The sequence below is a fragment of the Alligator sinensis genome, unplaced genomic scaffold (assembly GCF_000455745.1).
Source record: "Alligator sinensis unplaced genomic scaffold, ASM45574v1 scaffold738_2, whole genome shotgun sequence".
NCBI lineage: Eukaryota > Metazoa > Chordata > Crocodylia > Alligatoridae > Alligator > Alligator sinensis.
The window spans coordinates 1,142,993-1,162,852 of NW_005842442.1; the positions used below are offsets into that span (position 1 = coordinate 1,142,993).

At 38.5% G+C, this 19,860-nt stretch overlaps 1 protein-coding gene across 1 annotated transcript in view; it reads left to right on the top strand.

Moving 5' to 3' along the window:
- Nucleotides 1-19,860, top strand: part of KCNH7 (potassium voltage-gated channel subfamily H member 7) — a 390,758-nt gene that overhangs the window by 251,599 nt on the left and 119,299 nt on the right. The window contains exon 5 of the mRNA XM_025212042.1: nt 11,867-12,081. Coding sequence (XP_025067827.1) covers nt 11,867-12,081 — 215 coding nt within the window. The remainder of the gene's footprint in view (nt 1-11,866; nt 12,082-19,860) is intronic.

Here is a 19,860-nt window from a genome sequence, read left to right on the forward strand (position 1 = left end):
CACCAGACCAGGATCCCCCTGGCCTGGAGAAGACGCAGGGTAAGCTGCTGCATCATTCTGCCCAGTTACAGAAGAGTTGAGCAGACAGTTGTTCATTCCAGTGAGAGAAATTCTCACAGGCAAGATCTTGCAGGTGTCACGGTGGAGGATCTTTCTCGTGGATAGGACACATTTGTGAGAAACTGAATGAACACTGGCATGCTGGGACTTTCTACTGGAAGAGCACTGATTCTTCTGGTAGAAATGTCATGCCTCAATAGAGGCAGTGACATGGTTCTCAGCTAAAATAACGTCATCATTCAAAATGTTGTTTTTGCAAAGCACTGGGTGCTGATATATGCATACATACACACATATATTATATATAATATATACACAATACATACACACACACATATACACTGATATGTGTGTGTGCATACATACACATATCAGTTTATATACATTGTGCAAATATAGTTTATATTTGCCTTCATATTTGCTATGTAAATATTTGTATTTGTGTGGGTGTGTTATAAAGTTTTACAGTACTGTTATTTGTAAAATATGTTACATTATGCAGTCCAAAGAACTAAAGCAAACTTCTCCCTTGCCGAGATGTTAAACATGCATTCTGAATACATATGTAATATATTTTTGTATCCTCAAAAGCCACTTTACTAATGATAATATAATTGAAAGAAAATTCTACTTTAACTAGATCAGTGGAAATCTATATTAATTCTACTTCACTAAAGCTATCCTGATTTACAGTTGCAGAAAGCAGAAGTTGGCCCTCCATGAAAAGATATTTTAGAAAGAATTCATTCCTAAATTATAACAACAGTATATTACATTTTGGTTTTTTTGTTTTGCTGGAACATTTATAGAAGCATTATTTCCCCATTATTATTTGTCTTGGAGTCTGACTGATTTTTTTCAGCTCAAATGAACCTGAAAATTCAATTAAACCCAAAACACTGTATCTTGCTGGTTTTCAGGTTAAATCACTGCCAAGTTATAAAGATCAGATTAGAATCTGAAGTCAAGTATATCCATAGTTCACTAATATCTGTTTTAGGATTTTGTTTGGGTCATTAGAAAAAAAATAATTCATAGCTTAAATACTTCCAAATGTTGAGCAGCCTTTTGTTAGAGCCAGGAAGAAAGTTTAATGATGAATAGAATCACTTCCTATAGAAGTTAAATTGTAGAAAATGATAGGATGACTTTTTATTTTCAGAGCTCTGACTAAAATAATTCCCAGCTACTATTTTTAATTCAATGCAAATGTATTATAACATTATTGGTCTGAATTAATTAATAGAATTCCATGGAGAAGGAAGTATTTTCTAGCTAGATTGCACATGATAACTCTTTTCCCTGATTTAAATCCACAATGAGAGAAAACTTAGTAAACTAAGAAGACCGTACACTAGTTAGTATGGCTATTGCAATAGATTATAACCTGAAAACACAAACCTACTTTCCATTGCCTTGTACCTAGTGCAGTCCTTTATATTTGTGCCAAGTAAAAGTGATAGAAGTGAAGAGCATTTTCATTTTATTTTACTTGGTACAGGTGCAAGAGACGACTCAAATTAAAAGAGCCAAAGCTTTATACATTACATATGCAACATTAAATATGTGCCGCAGAATAGTTTCAACCAGCAGGATGACTCTAGATTATATTAGGATTAATAACCATCACTAATCCCGCCTCATAGTAAAACTTCTAGCTAATGAGTCAAGCCATACTCCCTTTGTTTGCATTAATAAAACATAAAGCCATCTAATACAACAAGATTATTTATGTGAGTTCAATGAGGAGGCCCATCCCAGTTCAGATATTTTGATACATGCTACAAGTAATATACCTGCAGCATATGAAATTGTAAATGCAGATAATGCGCAATTTTGTTGAGTCAAATCTTGATTCCTTAATCAGCAACATTTCTGTTCTAACGATAATCCAAAGCTCAGGATAATGTATTTCCTTTAACTATTTAAAATGCTACTAGACTGTCAATAATTTGAAATGTTACAAAACCACCTGAAATGAACATTTTTGTCTTGACTAAAATCAAAGTGTAGTTTTCAGATTTTAAACACTTTTATTTCCTCCAGTTCAAATGATAATAGAGAAACCTAATACAACTAAAAGAAAGTTATAGAGCTCAGTGGTAGCTGCAGGAATCTGGCTGGGTTCAAATTTGCTCAGCATAGAAGGAAAGGGTGTTTGAGATTACAAAATTGTTTAATGCCATACAGCTGCTTATCGTTATGTGCTTTACAACTACTGAGGTTATACATACTATTTTGGCTTTCAGTTCTGTGCTAAAAGGTGAAGTATAAGTGGCAGTACAGATATCTTCATTTGAGTGAATTTCACTAATTTTATATCAATATTACTCTGTCTGTAAGTGAAAAGAGTGGAAATTGGTTTAGAAACCTGACCAGCTTTCAAACTGAAGGTGGACACTTTCCATCTCAAATGCTAGTGCCAGTAATATTAAATTTTCCAGGCCACTTTAGGTCTCAAATACATTTAGCTAAATTTATTGTCTTTCAATTGTGCCGTCAGTAACATCTGTGCAATCAACTAAAGATGAATGCATTTTTGAGCAGATAAAACTGAGGGCCTGATTCAACCTGAAGAATCTGTATGACTGTTGACAATGAATGACACAGGAAGAACATGGCCATATGGTGGGCTAGGAAAAATCTTTGGACTGATTCCTTGTTAGAGCTGAGGACATGAGAGAAGCTTTAAACTGTCTCTGTGTTCCCCTACTCCTCTGTGCTGCTATAATTTTCCACAATTGATAACAGCCCACCAGGCACCATTTACATCAGTGGGGTTATGCTCCACACTTACCACCTACACAGAAGAGCCAAAATATAAAAGAAGATGACATGAAGCCAGCTCCCTGCTGGCTGGGATTTCCCAGCACAATTGGAATCCCCAACTGTCTGCCAGGGATATTAGTCACTGCCCTTGGGCCACAGCAGGGGCTGAGGAGCTGGTCCATAATTTTGCTCACAGATAAAGTCTATTTGCTACTGAAATCAGAAGTCACAATTCACATGCATCCCTACTTTTACAAGGTCACTTCAGTGGAAAATGACCCTGTTTAAATAACAATCCATATTTATATAAAAACTAATGCACTGATTTCTAATGTGGTAACCCACAGACCAAAACGACTTGTGTCAGGCATGCAGGGACTGCAGAGACCAACTACATATAAGTTAGGCACTGCAGAACCTAACTTGTAGGCTTTAAGTCCTTTACTGGGTCTGCTCTAAGGCACCTGGAAACTTTTAAGATGGACCCTAGACTGTAGATCTGCAAAATGAACTTACATCCCTACAGTCATGGGAAAAGTTTATGAAAAATATAACTAGTTAAAGTTAAAAGTTAGCAGCCTTTAAAATTAACTTGAGTTAAAAGTTAAATATTTCCACTTTCAACTAGTTAAAAGGTAAGTAACAAAGAGAGTAGCTAATTAAAAGTTAAGTTGATTTGTGAGAAATGCGTGAAACATGGTGAATTGCCTCGTACCGTTATTTTTCATTTTCAAATGCAATGAGTGGGTTTCTTTTCCATAAGCCCACAGAAGCACATTAATTTACTTGGAACTCACCCTGCTTTACCTGAAAACAATGCTATACTTGTCATACAGTTTTCAGAATAACAATTTACCAATACCTATGTAATGTTAGATCCTTCTCACCCTCTCCATGTGAAGTACTTTGTAAAAGTCAATGCATCATATAAGTATACCAGAATAACAAAAAGGAGATATCCATGGCCAGGTGACAAATGAAAGCTGTTTCCACAGAAAACCTCTGTTGTTAAATTTGTATTGCTCAAAAAGTAACAAAAGGGTATGAAATACATATGAATTAGAAATAATGAAAGTGTCTGAAAATCAAAATTAGACTGAAATGAGAAAATCAGTTTAAATGAGAAAAAGAATGTTCAGCTGCAAAGCAGAAACTGTTGAAACATGCTTATTGAACTTCAGCAAAAGCTGCATTTCAAAATTTATGTCTGACAATTTTCCTCTTCTGTCTTGTGAAACTAAGCCCCCACTACTGAACAATCGCTCTACACGGGCAGATGAGGAGATGCTTGTGTTATAACAAATGAATAGTTTTTTCATAGTAGGTGACATTTCAGATAAGTTTCTCACAGATGAGAAGTAATGCTCAAATTCTTGGGCCCTGGGCTGCTGGTTCTGATCTTCATTAAAATTTAAAAAGTCATCATCTGCTTCATCCTCACTACTTGCTCCCACTCTTATTGGGATCAATGTCTCTGCTTGCTTGTGCTTCTCCATCTCCTGCAGCCAACTGGCTGCCCTGTTGACTTTTGCAAATGCACAGAAAATGCCAGCATGAACTAAGGAACTCTGGGATTTGTAGTTCTCAAACGACCATCTCTCATAGGAAGGCACCCTACTCTCTCAAACAAGAAGTCCTAGAGTTTCAATAAAGAAATATCATTCAATGTAAGTCCTAGGAAGTGGCTTTGTCAGGAAAAACTCTGAGAAAGCCAGCTTTCAATTTTTTTTTAACTTTTAACGTGTACTTTAAAAAAAGTTAAAGTTAACCTTTTTTTTAACTAGTTAAAGTTAAAAGTTGACAGCTGACTGAGTGACACACAGGCCCTAATACGTGTAATGTGGGGCTAATTTGTAACACACCTGCCACAAAGGTTGTTCCCCAGTGCTGTAGCCTGTTATATAATAGGTGATGGTATCTCCTCATCATCATCTGGTTGTGTCTAGAAAGATAGGTTTATACCCCTAACACCAGGAAATAGTCCAGGGCTCTGAATCCTAAGCAGAGAAAATCCACTGGGCTGAAGAAGAATGCTGCCCAGAGTAAGACACCTAAGTCCTGAATAAGGGCAAGATATAAGACACCCCCAAACTCAGTATTTCCCTATTGGCTATCTTGGGCAGCTCCCTGCTCAGCATGTTGATTTGTAAATCCCACCCTGAGGTACATAACATTCCCCATGCTCTATAGAGGAAATCTATATTCGTAATTCAAGGCTGCAGATACAGCCATGAAGTCCAGATACTTAAATGTTAACAATAAAACACCCAAATCCTTTCATGTGCATTGTTAGGTGTCTAAATATATTCTAAATATATTCAGAAAGCTGACCTTACATGCTTATTTAATAGAACCTTATTCCTTGCCACTTCATATGCTGATGGCTGTCTCAAACTTCAGTGCTGAGATAACACTCTCAAAATCAAGACAACTGAGAAATAATGCATTGGAATCTTGCTGCTAGTATAAACTGTCTGTATTTATATTGGCCCTCATCACTTCTGAAGGTTGTTAAACATTAAAACTGATTTCATATTAATTAGAAGTCTGCCTATCCAATCACGCTGATACAAAATATTTTAACTCCAATCAAATACATGTTTCAGCCAATATGTTCTGCATTTTTGATGTAGATTTTAGATTTTTTTTCAATTTTTGTCTCCTTTTCTTTGTTCTTATTCTGCTGAAAACCAGACAATGGTCGCAATGTAAAAGGTAATGTATTCATATAAAATGTACTATCCACTGTTCCAGCTGCCATACCCTTTGGCATGATAACTTGCCTGCTGTATGAAATGTACAAATATAATATTCTCATGGTGACTTTAAAAAGCTGGATGCATTATTGAAATGATCCCTGTTTAGTTTGTTGGAGACTTTATTACTCCCTCAACCAGTGTCCCAGATTATTGACTTCCACTCCCTGGAAAAAGTGAAGGAATAGTTAAACAATGATCATACTTATTCTTTTAAAAATATTTCTTAAAGCAGAGAGTAAGTGATCTAACTAACTCAGTGATGCAGTTCTTATGCAGGTAAAACACCTACTGAAGCCACAAGGATTTTTACCTGTGAAAAGAGTGCCCTAATAAACAATCAATTGTTACAAGGAACTCAGTTCCACTATATTTAATCGCTTTACAAGTAAAGAAAATTAAATAATGATCAGGACCCATGTAGAAGCCTCTTCACTTATTCCTCTTTTGTCTCCTTAAAACTAGTTTCACGCTCCTGGATGGCAGGGGGTATGGTTTCAAGCTTAATGTAGTTATTAAAATGTGCATGCATGAACATCATTGCCAATTTCATGTTGAACTAATTCTTAGTTGTGTATGTTAATAGTCAGAGATTATTTCTGTTCACCAGAACAATGGTAGGAAATGGTAGCTATGTTTTCATATGCAATTTGGATTTAATTCCCTATCTTCTTCTTCTTCCACTTCTAGAAAACACTTATTGCAAAATACATCCAAAAAATGAGTTCAGTTGCAATATTTGTAGCTACACTTGGGAACCATTTAGTTTGTGACTTCTTGCATGCTGCAAAAGTTTGTGTACCTGGTAAAATGTCTCCTTTCTAAACTGCATGCAATGCATGAGCTAGATTCTGTAAGCAATTCATTACCAGTGAACTATGAAGTCACTACATTTGCTTCTTGTGTATGTCAGCAAAGTTTTAAATATAGTACAGTGTCTTTGTTCTGTAAAACAATTTTGTAAGTGAATTTATTGTTGGTGAAAGGTGATGGACTGACAACTGAGGAGAGTATAAAGTCCACTATAATACATAGCAGAGTTGCAGCACAGTTAGTGACAATGCCCCAGAAATTATATCTCAAACCTGATCTAGAGTGGCACCCTTTGCAATGCCCTTTCATCCCCCATGATTATTTAGTCCCTGACATGTCTGCTTAAACTGTCAACCAGGGTGCCAAGTAGTATCTATGGTGGTTTTTTTCTAGTTTTCCTTTGCTTTGCTTTTTCCCCCTCCTTCCTGGTATGGCCATCTGTCCATTTAGTAAATGAATAAAGTATCTGTCAGATGGTAGTAATTTTTTAGAAACTACCAGCCTAGGCTACATTTAAGCCAGTAATGTCTTTAATGATCTAATATTAATTCACCATCAATCAGATATTATACCTTGCATCTGTTTTTAAAGCCAAAGGATAAAAAGCAAGATTATATTCTAGTGTGCAGTTGAAAACAGCTCTAATACATCATAGGTTGTGACAATCCTCAACAAAAAGAATCACTGTAATAAAGCTATTTCATAGACAGAGTTAATTCACTTGGGGTTGATCCGATAAAAGATTTAAGGACCAGATCCAAGAAAGACTTAGATGCCTAAAGCAGGACTTAGTTGGAAATGAGACACTTAAACCCCAAATCCCTGATCAGCTGCTACCTAGTGATAGGGGGACCTAAACTCTATATGCTGCCATAAAAATGTTTATGCTACAAACAAACTGAGCAAATAGATGTCCTTGCTTCTCAATGGGCCACAGATACCACAAATTGTGAGCACAATTATTCCTATTAATAGTTTGTGCTTCCTTTTCACAACAGATGTCTGTTTATTTATGGTGCAAGAGTGCAGATAGCCCAGAGCTGTCCGGGCTCTCAAGCTGCCGTAGGCAGACACTCCAGGGGCTTCAGATACCCAGTCCCTGGGTGTGGATTCATGCCCTGGGTGAGAGCCATGTACTCAGGGCCCCTGTTCCACAGGATCATGTTCCTGAATCCCCAGGAATGCTCTGATCCTGCAGGAGAGTAGCCCCAGGTGCCCATCTATCAGATCAGCTCTGCCAGGATGCACACCAGCCCAACTAATCCAATCACAAAGTTGACATCTTTTTGTAGCCTATGAGTCTTGCATACCTTAAATGTCCCTATGGAAATGTTAGAGTGATGATGGTCCAGGAATTATGGGGACCTGATGAAAAATGCCTTATACACAAAAGCTCATCTGACTATATCCCAACCATGCAGTTGGTCCAACAAAAGATATCGCTCCCAAAAATCCTTACAGTGCTCTAAGTATCCAGAGTTATTCCCCTCTGCAAACATAGTGTCTCGGACGGCCGGAGCCGACTCGAGGGGATTTTAGAATTTACTCGTTCGCTGGGCGGGCTGGTGAAGGGAGAGACAGACAAAGCTTAATGGTTGCAAAAACTTTACTTACGCCGCTTGTAGCCGCAACACAGATGGTCCGGTCGTTTGAACAACTATGTGAGTTGCTCCAGCTGGCAAGGCTCAGGCCAGCTAATCCGTCCACAAATTAAGCCGGTGGGGAAAGGGTACGTCAAGGATTGCGCTCGGCGACGGGGAGAAGAATCGATAGGTGATCAGTCTATCGATCAGCTCAGCCACAAGTCAGATCTCTTTAGAGGCACTCTGCAGCGTGCTCAAAGTTCTCCGACTTGGGCGGAAGTCGCACGAAATTTTAAACGGCTAGCAAGCCAATTACTAGCCGCCATGTAGGAATAATTTAGAACTGGCCAATAGCGGGACACAAATTTGCATTCAAATGGCGGGAACTCTCTTGCACCGAGGTTTTTCTGTTGCAACAAAAACCTTTGCTGTGCAAGAGGCTCTCATGTGGCGGGAAAATTCCATCGTGCCGAGGCACCAAAATCACTGGGTTGTGACACATAGAACTCTCCTAGTCTGGGCAGAATGGTGCAAGGGGCAAAATCCTGGATCACTGTCATCAGTAGGAAAGCTCCTATTGACTTCAGTGAGGCCAGTACTGCATCCTAAGACAGTTATTGGATCTCTAATCAGTGTTAGAGATCTCCCATGATCTCTAAACGTATGTACAGTTCTCTCCTCTTGTTCTGCTCTTTAAAACAAATTATTCTGTAGAAAGCATAGGTTTTTTTGCTTACCAAACCAAATTTATAATGAAAGAATAAATTATGTAACAATCAGCTACATATCTGGCATCAGTGCAAATACCTCTGTGCAGTATGGAAAAGTCCTGTCTTCAAACTGCTATTTCATAAAGCAGTTGAATTATATAATTTTAAAACCAATTGTCTTGAATCTTATTAAAATAACACAGAACACTAAAAGGTAAATGGAGTGTCAATTGACAATATTATAGGAATCCCCGTGTCTCACAATATCTTGTTGGGAATAACAATTATAGCAACACTTTGGAAAATTAGTTCTCAAACAGAAGTTTTGTAGAAACATTCCACAATGTCCACATAAGTCAAATGTTGAGCTCCCTACTCAACTGAAGTCAACACCAGCTTTGCCTACAACATGAATAAAAATACAATAAGAAGATCAGGTTCTGGTCCACTGTTGGGAGCTTAAGCACATGAAATGCAGACCATGTGTTAATGAATATCTACATTCAATGAACATTTCCAAAATTCTTTTAGCAATTTTACTTACATAAAAACAGAACATAATTTGTAGGCTTTAGATTTGACTTTAACCTATACAATGTGCTTTAAGGTTAAACATACTATTCTATGAAAAAATAGTTTGCTAATTTAGACAAGTTATTTGAATATTTTCATTTTAAATTAATAGGATGACTTGATTTAAGTGCCAGAATCTCCAGGGTCCTATACAGTTTATTGTGTCAATTCATCCCAAGTTATTTTTATTGACTCTAGCAAAGTTAGATATATTAGGGGTGTGAGAAACGGGACACATTCAATTCAGATTCAGCCCAAATCAGGAACATTGATTCAATTCACTGATTCAGATCACTGTCCCCAATTTGGTTCAGCTGAATCTGAATCTGAAGATTCGATGCTGATTTGGAGAATCAGAGATTCAGCCATAGACACAGCTTTAAATGTTTTTTCTACATACCTCGAGGTACCAGGCATGGCTCGTGAATGCTGTGATGCTGGGGTGAAGTAGCATCCCACAGGAGGACAGGGGGACCCCCTGCATACTCAGTGGCAAAGCCGTAAGTGGACCGGAAGTACTTCCGGCCCACTTCTAGGACTGCCAGGGAGCACACTGGGGGCCACCCTGTGCCTCCCCGACTTGGTGATTGGCTGCAGGGGGACCCTGGCTGCCCCCCACCATACCCAGGAGGCACCCGTCACCAAGCTGGGGGGCACAGACCCAGAAGTGAACCAAAGGGCTCCTGGTCCACTTCCGGGTCTGCTGCTGAGTGCACTGGGGAGCCCCCCGCCATGCTTCTGTGGGACACTCCATGTGCCCCAGCATCACAGTGTTCACGAGCCCATTACCTAAAGGTATGGAGAAAAAACATTTAAAGCTGCCTCTATGTCCGAATCTTTCCAAATCTCTTCGAATAGATTTGGAGGGTTCCATTTCAATTCGGAGAGATTAAAGGATCTCCTGATTCAATTCAGATTCAGAGATTCATCCACTGAATCAGGCTGAATCTCCGCCGAATCGAATCAGCAACTGAAGCTTCGCACAGCCTTAATATATATATATATGTGTGTGTGTGTGTGTATAAACAAACATACATACATATATGTGTTATGAATATTATAAATATTATAAACTATAAGTTAAGAGGTGAGGTGAGGTTAGGGCAGTCTCCATCCCTCCTCTTCCATCTGAGCCATGGGGCAACTAAGTGTGAAAGAGCTGCTGGGTGAGAAGAAAGACAAACAAGAGAGAGCAGTTCTCTTCAGTCAACTGGTTAAAAATCCCTCCTTGGATGGGAGGTTCTGGGTTCTGCTCTTTGCTGACAGAGTTCTTTATCTTTCACCACTGAGTCCTTAATGAAAAATGCACAGACAATACTGTGTACAAAAGTAAGAGGGAGTTTATCTCTGTGGCCTAGTGATTATGTCAGTCCTTTGAGTTGAAGGATTTCTGAGTTCTAGTCTGTGGGAAGTAGGAGAGAGGGGTTGAAATTCCCTCTAAATCCCTAGGGTCTAGGAGCCATATCTCTAGGGAAGGTAGTCCAGAGACATTACTGTGGTTTAACTGTTGACTAGGCTTTTTTAATTACCCTTTGGAGGTACCTAATACTCCACACTCTCTGTACAGAGTGCCCAGGGCCTACACGTGAATCATTTTTGCTATACCAAAGTCTCCCCATTGTCTGTTTAAAGAACCTGAAAGCCTAACCCGTTCATTATGATTACCCTACAGAGGCAGCTCATCAAAGGTTAGACAGGGCTATGCCCAAATAAAGGCATATACTGAGACATTTCAATACTGGCCTTGGAATCTATATGCAAATAAGGACATAAGAGACATTAAATATCACAATGGATGTATCATAGCCATGGTCCTGGATGTCATGTTTATTAATAAATTAGGAAATGAAGACAGACACAAGTTTTAAAATGCCTTAGTGAAATGAATAAATAAAAGTTTTTAGTACAATCACACTAACCTTTTCTTTCAAAAATTCTGCCATTTCCGTCTCTCTCCATTATAATTATCTGTGAATAGATGACTAATAGTTTTTTACCATGTCTGTGTTCAGTTAATTGACTGCTGTTTAAAATACAACATTTGAAAGGAGAGCAAATATTCAAATAATGTTACTTAATTCACTGAAGTGCTTTTGGAATTTGTTATCTTACAGACAAAAGCTACAACATAAGTGTGTGCCTAGTGAGTATCCAACTAGTGAGATCTGAATGCCCCCATGACTTGGGTGTTTAGAAGGCCAAAAGAATGAAAAGTGAATACTTATGAGCATCCAGCTAGCACAGGCATCCCTGTACAAATAAACCTATATAGTGATGTAGTACACCAAGCAGGTTCAAAACTCTTATGCAGAGATATACACAGCTTCCATCAACTTTACTATTCATTGACTCTATATGTATTATTGTAAGGTGTGTGGTGGGGTAGCAGGGAAGTAATTGTGTACACATGTAATAGCAAAACTTTAATAGTTAGAATTCTCTTTTTATCCAGACTATTACTAATATTAACAAATTGTATAGTAAAATAGTATCAAATATACTATTTTAAATACATATTTCTGTGATATATCACTTAAGCTTTGTGGACATTTTCTTTATTTCTCTCCATTTGTCAAGTATTAAGTACAATTTCCCATTTTAGGGCCTTTTAATCATATCAAGTCAAGTCTACTGGGATCCACATCAGATTCAAATCTCAACAAATACAGCACCATCAACAAAATTCCTCAACTCACCCTGAACTTTTCAGATATCAAAACTGAAAAAAAATCTTCATCTCCTCCTTCTTCAGAGAAAACAATTATTGCACCTAAGGTGAAAGAGAGAACGCACAATGTAACAGAGAAGGTTACCCAGGTAAGAGCTGGTTTACAACCTTTTCCCCCAGAATTCCTACTTTATATTTTACTTCTATAAAATTTATTTTTCACATTATCAACATATGCAACAGATTGTTACCCTGTTCATCCTGAAATCTTGCTAAAGGTGAATGATTTACATAGTCCTCAAGCATTGTGCTTAACAAATTTTGTACTCTGTAAGTGTCTTTATTTCTAGGTGTGATGGTCTAGAACAGTGGTGTCTAATGTACAGCCTGTGGCCCAGATGTGGCATACAGAGCTGTTCTATCCAGCCCACTGACCTAAAGGCAGGGTACCAGAAATTGGGTGGTGATGTTAGGGGGTTGTGACCTTCCAGAGATTTCTGATCTCCTAGGCCCCAGTGGACATTGCCATCAGTAACATGGGGACAAGAGAGGGCTGTACAGATAAAGCATGCACTTGCCCTGCCACACCCAGATCCTCACTGCTGCTGTGCCCAGAGCTCCCACTGCTGCTAGTCCTGAGCCCTACTACCGCTGCTTCTGCACTCCTGCTGCCACCACCATTGGATGCACTGCAGCTGTTCCCATGGATCTGGCCTGGGAAGAGTCCCAAGGTCCAAATCCAGCCCCGGAGGATCCCTGAGGTCAGGATCCAGCCTGCAACCATGGGATGAGTTTGACACCTCTGGTCTAGAAAATGTATTGCTAAATTGTCCAAAAATGCTCTATTTTTCTCCAAAATATAATAAATTGTGAAAACCTCTTCAATGATTTACAGTGCAAAGATGACTGGTCATAGTCTGCTGTTTACAATGTTTGATGATTTCATTTATTGTAATCCAATGCCAGCAATACTCTGTGGCTGCATCTACATGAGATGCTGACTGCACAGTCGTTATTTAGTTTATAAACAATTTTTAAACAACTTAGTATTGTTTATACAAGTTACTGAGTAGTCGCACCAACCCACAGCTTTTTTGTGATGCTGAAAATGCCTACTAAATTAATCTTCTCAGGAAACTCAGGCAGAGAAATACCTAATTTATAGATCCTCGGTAGACTTAGGAACAATCTAGGCCCCTAGTTGCTTATTCCTGTTAAGACTGTTGCAATTCTGAGCATATGCAGAGGTGTCATTTTAGGCACATGGGAAACTTTCAAGTAAAAAATTAAGGCATTTAGGTCCTCAGGGGTCAGGTGACAGCTGAGTGGGACTTTCAGGATTTTTTTTCCACACACACCTAAGCTGCATTTAGATCCCACTTAAGTTACTTAGTTACTAAGTGCTGCTTTGCATCTAGCCCTAGAGATGTAGGCATATCATTCAAGACCTGATTCAATGCTCACTGAAATCAGTAGAAGTCTTTCCAATGTCTTTCATATAAATACTGAAGATTGTTATTTGTATTCCATTAGCACCTACATATTATTGTGACCAAGAGCCCAGTGTGCTAAGTGATGATCAAAATAGCCGAGTATGCTAAGTGATGAACAGAAAATAGCAGTCCTGGCCACAGAGAGCTGACCATTTCAGTAGTTACAGGGCCAGACCCTAAGACTTAACCAATGACAGATTACTAAGGTGAGAACAGCTTTTTATAAACATTCATGGAGCTATTAATGGCATAGGGAGGATCTCATCTAAGATAGCCTTTCACTGTATACTGACCTGTTTTCTTCTCTCAACTAAATTAAAGTCACTTTACACTGCTGCCATACTAGACAGTTTCCATGCTCCTCATTCCCCTTGATGGGAATATAAAGAAACATGTTGTCCATTCTACAGAAGAAACAGAGATAAAAGAAATGTATGAGTTTTATCTTAAGATCAGTTTGTGTCTAAAAAGTAATTGGATTTTTATCTTTCATATATTTCCCCTCAGATAACTAACATGAACCTGCAACCACTGTACTGTCCTTCTTGGCTAGTTGTGAAACATTTAATGTCTTCTAGATCCATTCTGACATATTTTAAATTATTCAAACTTGTTATACATAGAAATCTTTTTACAGCTAATACAGCTGTATTGGCTGTATTAGCTGCAAAAAGTCAAATTACATTAAAAAACCTAGTTTTTATAAGGTACATAGGCACAAGCCAATCTTGACTGACTTTTTGGAGGGGCTAATTAGTGCCAAAATACTCAGTTTCTATCTCCTAATGGTTTTGTTATGACTAGAGGTTTTGGTTTTTGTTTTTTTTTTAATTTTCACTTATCCCCGAAACAATGTAGATATTATGAGAGGTCCAATAGAAATGGTTCAGATCAGCTTGATCTGTTTGGAACATTGATACTCAGTACACTTAAAATTAAACTTGAAATGTTTTGTGAAATCTGAACATTTCACAGAACACTTCCAACTTAATTTGATGTTAGGTTATGTCTCTATTAACTTAGTAGCTTCCGAGAACTCTATTATACAGTTTTCAGGGTGAAATTAATGTAACAAACATTGAAAATCTACCATTTGCCATAACCACAGGGAATTCAAGGGATGCACAACTAATCCTTTCTCCATTATTGCCTTCACTTCCCAGTCTTTTCCCTTATTTCTGCTGCCTATACTACATAACTAGGTGCAGGACCAAATCTTCAGTGACTGTAAAACAGACGTAGCTCCACTGAAGTCAGTATTACTAGACCTATTTAGACAAGCTATACATCAAGCCAATAAACTAGATAACATGCTTTGCGAGACAGCTTCATTTCATACATGAGCAAATTTAATTTAGGTCCATATATACCAACACCACTACAGCTCATAAAAAAATGTATCTTAACTTGTTTTCTTTTGAATTTCACTAGGAGTAAAATTTTCAAAAATTAATTTGACTGGATTTTTCAGAAGCGTTGACATACCTAACTCAGCTTGATTGTAATGGATGTTAGGTGTGCTGACACTTTTGAAAATCCCACTGGGTATCTATCTGCATGTTAAAAAGCATAAATTCCTTTGAAAATCAGGTTCTACACCTCTTCCCATTTTGTGCTCTGGTAAATGCAGCAGATTTTCAGGTTTCTAGACCAGCAAAGAAGTGTCTATGGGAGGTTTGAACATAGTGGAGAGATGAACAATAGGATATAGCAAAAATGTCACAAAAGATAACAAGTCAAAGATATGCTTAAATTGGGGAAGCCCTTCTGTATTTTGTTCAGGGTTAAAGTATATCAAACAACTCCATAAAGAAAGAAGAGCCAGTTAAGGTAAAGGACAATGCTGATGCAAAAATAAATGGGTATAAACTGCCCAAGAATGCTTTAGGCTGCAAATAAGAAAAAGGTTTCTACCCATCACAGAAGTGAGGATCTGCAATCAGATTCTAACAAAAGTAGTGATAGCAGGAAACTTAAATGGTTTTTAGCTTGAGGTTCAGACACATAACATAGTCACCTGAAATCGTAGTGGGCTAGTCTCAATTACTGAAGGTCATCTCCAGTACTATGTTCTACTGTTACTCTCATCCTTCTTTCTCTTCACACTTCAATATCTGTCTTTCATCCGCCATGCATACATCTCTTTGCTTTCATTTCTTCCTTTTTCATTACTGCAAAAGCTGCTTTCTAGTGTTGTGGTCTGATATATTGATTACTTTATCTGCTTTCTGTGTCTATAAACCAATGCCATACAGTAATGTTACCTACCCATGCACTGTCCTGAGCAGGACAACCTCGCTCTGCAGAGTCTGGGATTTGATGCACTGCTAACAGTAAGACTTGTCGCAATAGTATAAGTCATAAGACAGAATGAGCTACTTTTTCCAAAATTACCTAGAATGGGGACAACCAGCCTGCAGCACAGGTGCCACAAGTATCACAGGTAACCTCTGTGTGTGGCATGTGACAGCCCTGGGGAGAGGGCAGGCAGCACAGCAACAGATAGGTCTGGGATCAGAAAGCATAATGGTAACTAAAGCAGGGAGTACAGGGCAGGAAGCAGAAAACAGCATCAAATGGGTCCAGGGAAGGTGATCAGAGTTGGGGAGGGTGCAAGGCTTAATTTGTGGCATTCCTGTGAAAAAGCTTGGCCCCCACTGACTAGACAAGGGATGGGAAATAGTTCCATCATTTTCTATCATATTCTTAGGCTGCATCCAGGCACATGCAGGGAATGAAAACAAGGAAAAAAGGAAAAGTGGGGTGGAGCAGACAGAGTAAGGTGGAAAGAAGGAAAACGTGACGTAATGAGAATTAATAACATTTTTAAAAGGACAACATAGGCCGGAGGAAAAAAAAGGATGAAAGAAGATTAACAGGAAGTGAGAAAAGGGAGTGGTTTAGCAGGCAAATGAGAAGAAGGAATAAAAATGAACACAACAGTAAAGAAAAGCAAGATGGGGAAAAGAGAAAATAATTATATATAGCATTTTCCAACTCCTAAATATTAAAGACATAGAACATGTCTTTTTTATTTTGGGGGAGGGGGCTGGACTTGATGATCTCCTGAGCTCCCTTCCAGCCCTAATGTCTATGCAATCTTTGAAACATAATGCCTAATGATAGCACTAAAAATGCTGTTTATGCCTTTGCTAGATGTACAAACTGGCACAATACTGGGAATATCTAAGAAGAAAAAAGGATCTTAGAAGTACTAGAACTAATACTAGTACAAGGTGTTGAAGGAAAAAATAAAGGCAGAGATGTCAGCAAGTAGTTAAGTAGTATAATGGTTGGAATGTAAGATGTAGATGGGCAACAATATGGATGTAATCTCTACCAATCTATATTGGCAGGAGTATTGTAGAATATTGTGGAAAAGATAATATATTCCAGCATGTGTTTTAAATTAATCTATTCAGAAAAGTCTGGATTATAATGCACTTACTTTCATTTCCAAGCACTTCACTCCATGTGAAGTACCACTGACCTTAATACGTGTATTCACAGAATAATAAACTGCCAAAGATAAATCAGAGTAGTATAATCTGGGTCAAAGCAGGATGTTGCTCAATTTTTGTGGAAGGGTGCCAGACTCGTGCTCTAAGTGATCAGATGCCCATAATCTCAGTGAATTTTTACACTTTGAAGTTTCTTTCCATGTTCTTTACCATGAAAATACGCCTTTTATAATGTACAGTAGGTGCCATACACATTTCAACCATTATTTTCTCTGGATGTCCCTGTGTGTGTGACACCCTGAAACTTCCTAGGACAAATAGACAGCACAGCTATTTTGTCTGACAGCCCTTTCTGAAAAATTAGTAGTGTCATATTTCACTGTAGATATCTCTCACCCTAATTAGACTTTTGGTAGAACTCTCTCTTACTGTGATTTCTTATTTTTCGCATTATACTTTCCAGAGGTGCTAAACTAGATTCTCCCTAGAAGACAGAATCCACTAGATAGATAGATAGATAGATAGATAGATAGATAGAGTCCTTTTTATTCATCTTTTGTGACAATCTTTCCAAGAGAACAGACCAATTTATACACATTTTTGCACTGACAGGTTCACATAGGGCCTTGGCACTGATTGTCAGAAAGAGACAAGTCTTTCCATGGACTCAAAAAATATTAAAGTATTAAAGTAAGCAGCAAGGCAAAAAAAATTGACATCAGTCCCTTAGCGTTTTTAATGAATTCCAAAAGGGGCTTCTGGACCTAAAATTACACCCTTCCGAGGCACAACAGTAAGCAACTTCTTTGAGCATTGTATCTCCTCATAGACATCCAATCACATTAACATCTGACTCCAAAGCCAAAACCAAACTGTTAATTTGACTGTGAGCAGAGTTAGACTTGAATAGGGACTATAATAAACTATATCTATGGCATACTCCAAGACAAGAGACAAGTATTTCTAAAATACTCATAACCAAGGCTTGGTAATAAAAATCAAACCAACAATAGCAAACGATGAACATACAAAATGACATCTTTCTAGCTGCATTTCATTCGTAAGCATAAAATCTGGCCCTTATTCAACAAAGCTCAGAGCAGTTCCAAGTGCAGTCATTGGGACTGCTAAAGCTAGCCAGGCAACTGCATGAATTTGAAGTCTCTGATTCGTCTAAATTGCAGCTTTGAAGCGAGGCAAATATCTTTAGGTTTAAAACTTTTAAACAACATTTTTCAGAATAGTTTTGTGAGTATTTCTCTGTGTAGGAGATAAGGAAATAGTTACCCAATTTCCTGGCTGATTAGATAACTGTGGACTGATTTCTTGAAATGCTGATCAGCCATAACTCCTCAGAAAAGAAGGCTCTCATTGTTGAGAAGTTCCCTGATATGAAGTAATAAAACTTGTAGTTTTGTTGTATGCTTTTATAATCTTAGTCAGATTCTGTTCTGTCAGCTCCAGAAGATTAAGGAATATCCCCCAAGGCCAGTCCCAGGTGTTGATATAAAAAGAACTATTATATGATCGTGACTTCAAATTGACCTTCAGGTTTTCAGGCAAAAAGAAGACTGCTTAGCAGCATCTAGGCCAGACAGGGGCATTATAAGAGCTAAAAATAAATCAAATTATTGAGCTATACATTTTCAGCACTCTGATTCAGCTGACACACTGCACTGTTAACAGCACTATACAATAACTCACACACAAACCACATTGCCAGCATGTTACTTTTGTAACACAAACTGGCTAAACTAAGGGGGAACAAAACTCTTGCTATGCTTGCCTATTATACAGTGCAAATACTGCTGTTGAGATTGCTTTTTCCTAGTTACTTTATGCAGCATATCTCCCACTCAGATCCTCCTGAATTGTGAATCTTCTTGTTTTTATCAGTGACTATGTTAACTATAATGTCCCTCTAACATGGTTTGCTCTAAGTACAATCATTTTAGTCAGTAACTTTATGCAACAAAAATTCATCTTTAAAAAAAAGACATAGTTACATAACTAGATTTCATAATTGCTATACATAACATAATTACATAAATAGTATAAGAAGAGAGGGGGAGGGGTTGCGCTCTATGTCAATGAGTGATATACATTGACCCTTATCAAAACGGAATCGGAGGAGGAAAAAGTAGAAGGATTGTGGGTCAGGTTACATGGAGGTCAAGAAGAAAGGGATTTGGTGGTAGGGGTCTGTTACAGACCCCTACACCAAGGGCAAGAACTAGATTTGAGTCTCCTGAGGCAGCTCTCAGAGACCATAAAAACTAGGGAGGCGGTAGTCGTGGGGGACCTAAACTACCCACACATCTGCTGGGAGACGCAGACAGCAAAGTCCCACCGTTCACGCAGGTTCCTATCCTGTGTATAGGACCTACATCTGACGCAGGAGGTACATGGTCCCACTAGGGGGAATGCCTTACTGGACCTGGTATTGGCAATGGGGGATGACATGGTAGGAGACCTACAGATCGGTGGTCACCTGGGGGACAGTGATCACAAAATAATAGAATTTATCATAAGACGTCGAGTGGGTAAGGTAACTAGTAGGGTGAAAGTGCTAGACTTTAGGAAAGCTGATTTCAATTAACTCAGGCGTTTAGTCAAGGACGAACTGCAGAGTAAGAGTTTTGAAGAGATGGGAGCCCAGGAAGGGTGTCTGTGCCTTAAGGAAATGATCCTTCGGGCACAGAGGGAGATGATCCCGATGCGGGGAAAAAGAGGGAAAGGGGCCAAGAGGCTTCCTTCGCTGACCAGAGAAATCCAGAGCAGCCTATGGGCAAAAAGGGGGGCATATAAAAAGTGGAAACGGGGAGAGATTACTAAAGAGGAGTATACCTCCTCTGCTCGCACTTGTAGGGAGGCAGTTAGATGGCCAAAGCTACCATGGAGCTGAGGATGGCATCCCAAGTTAAGGAGAACAAAAAATTGTTTTTTAGATATATAGGGAGTAAAAGGAAGGCCC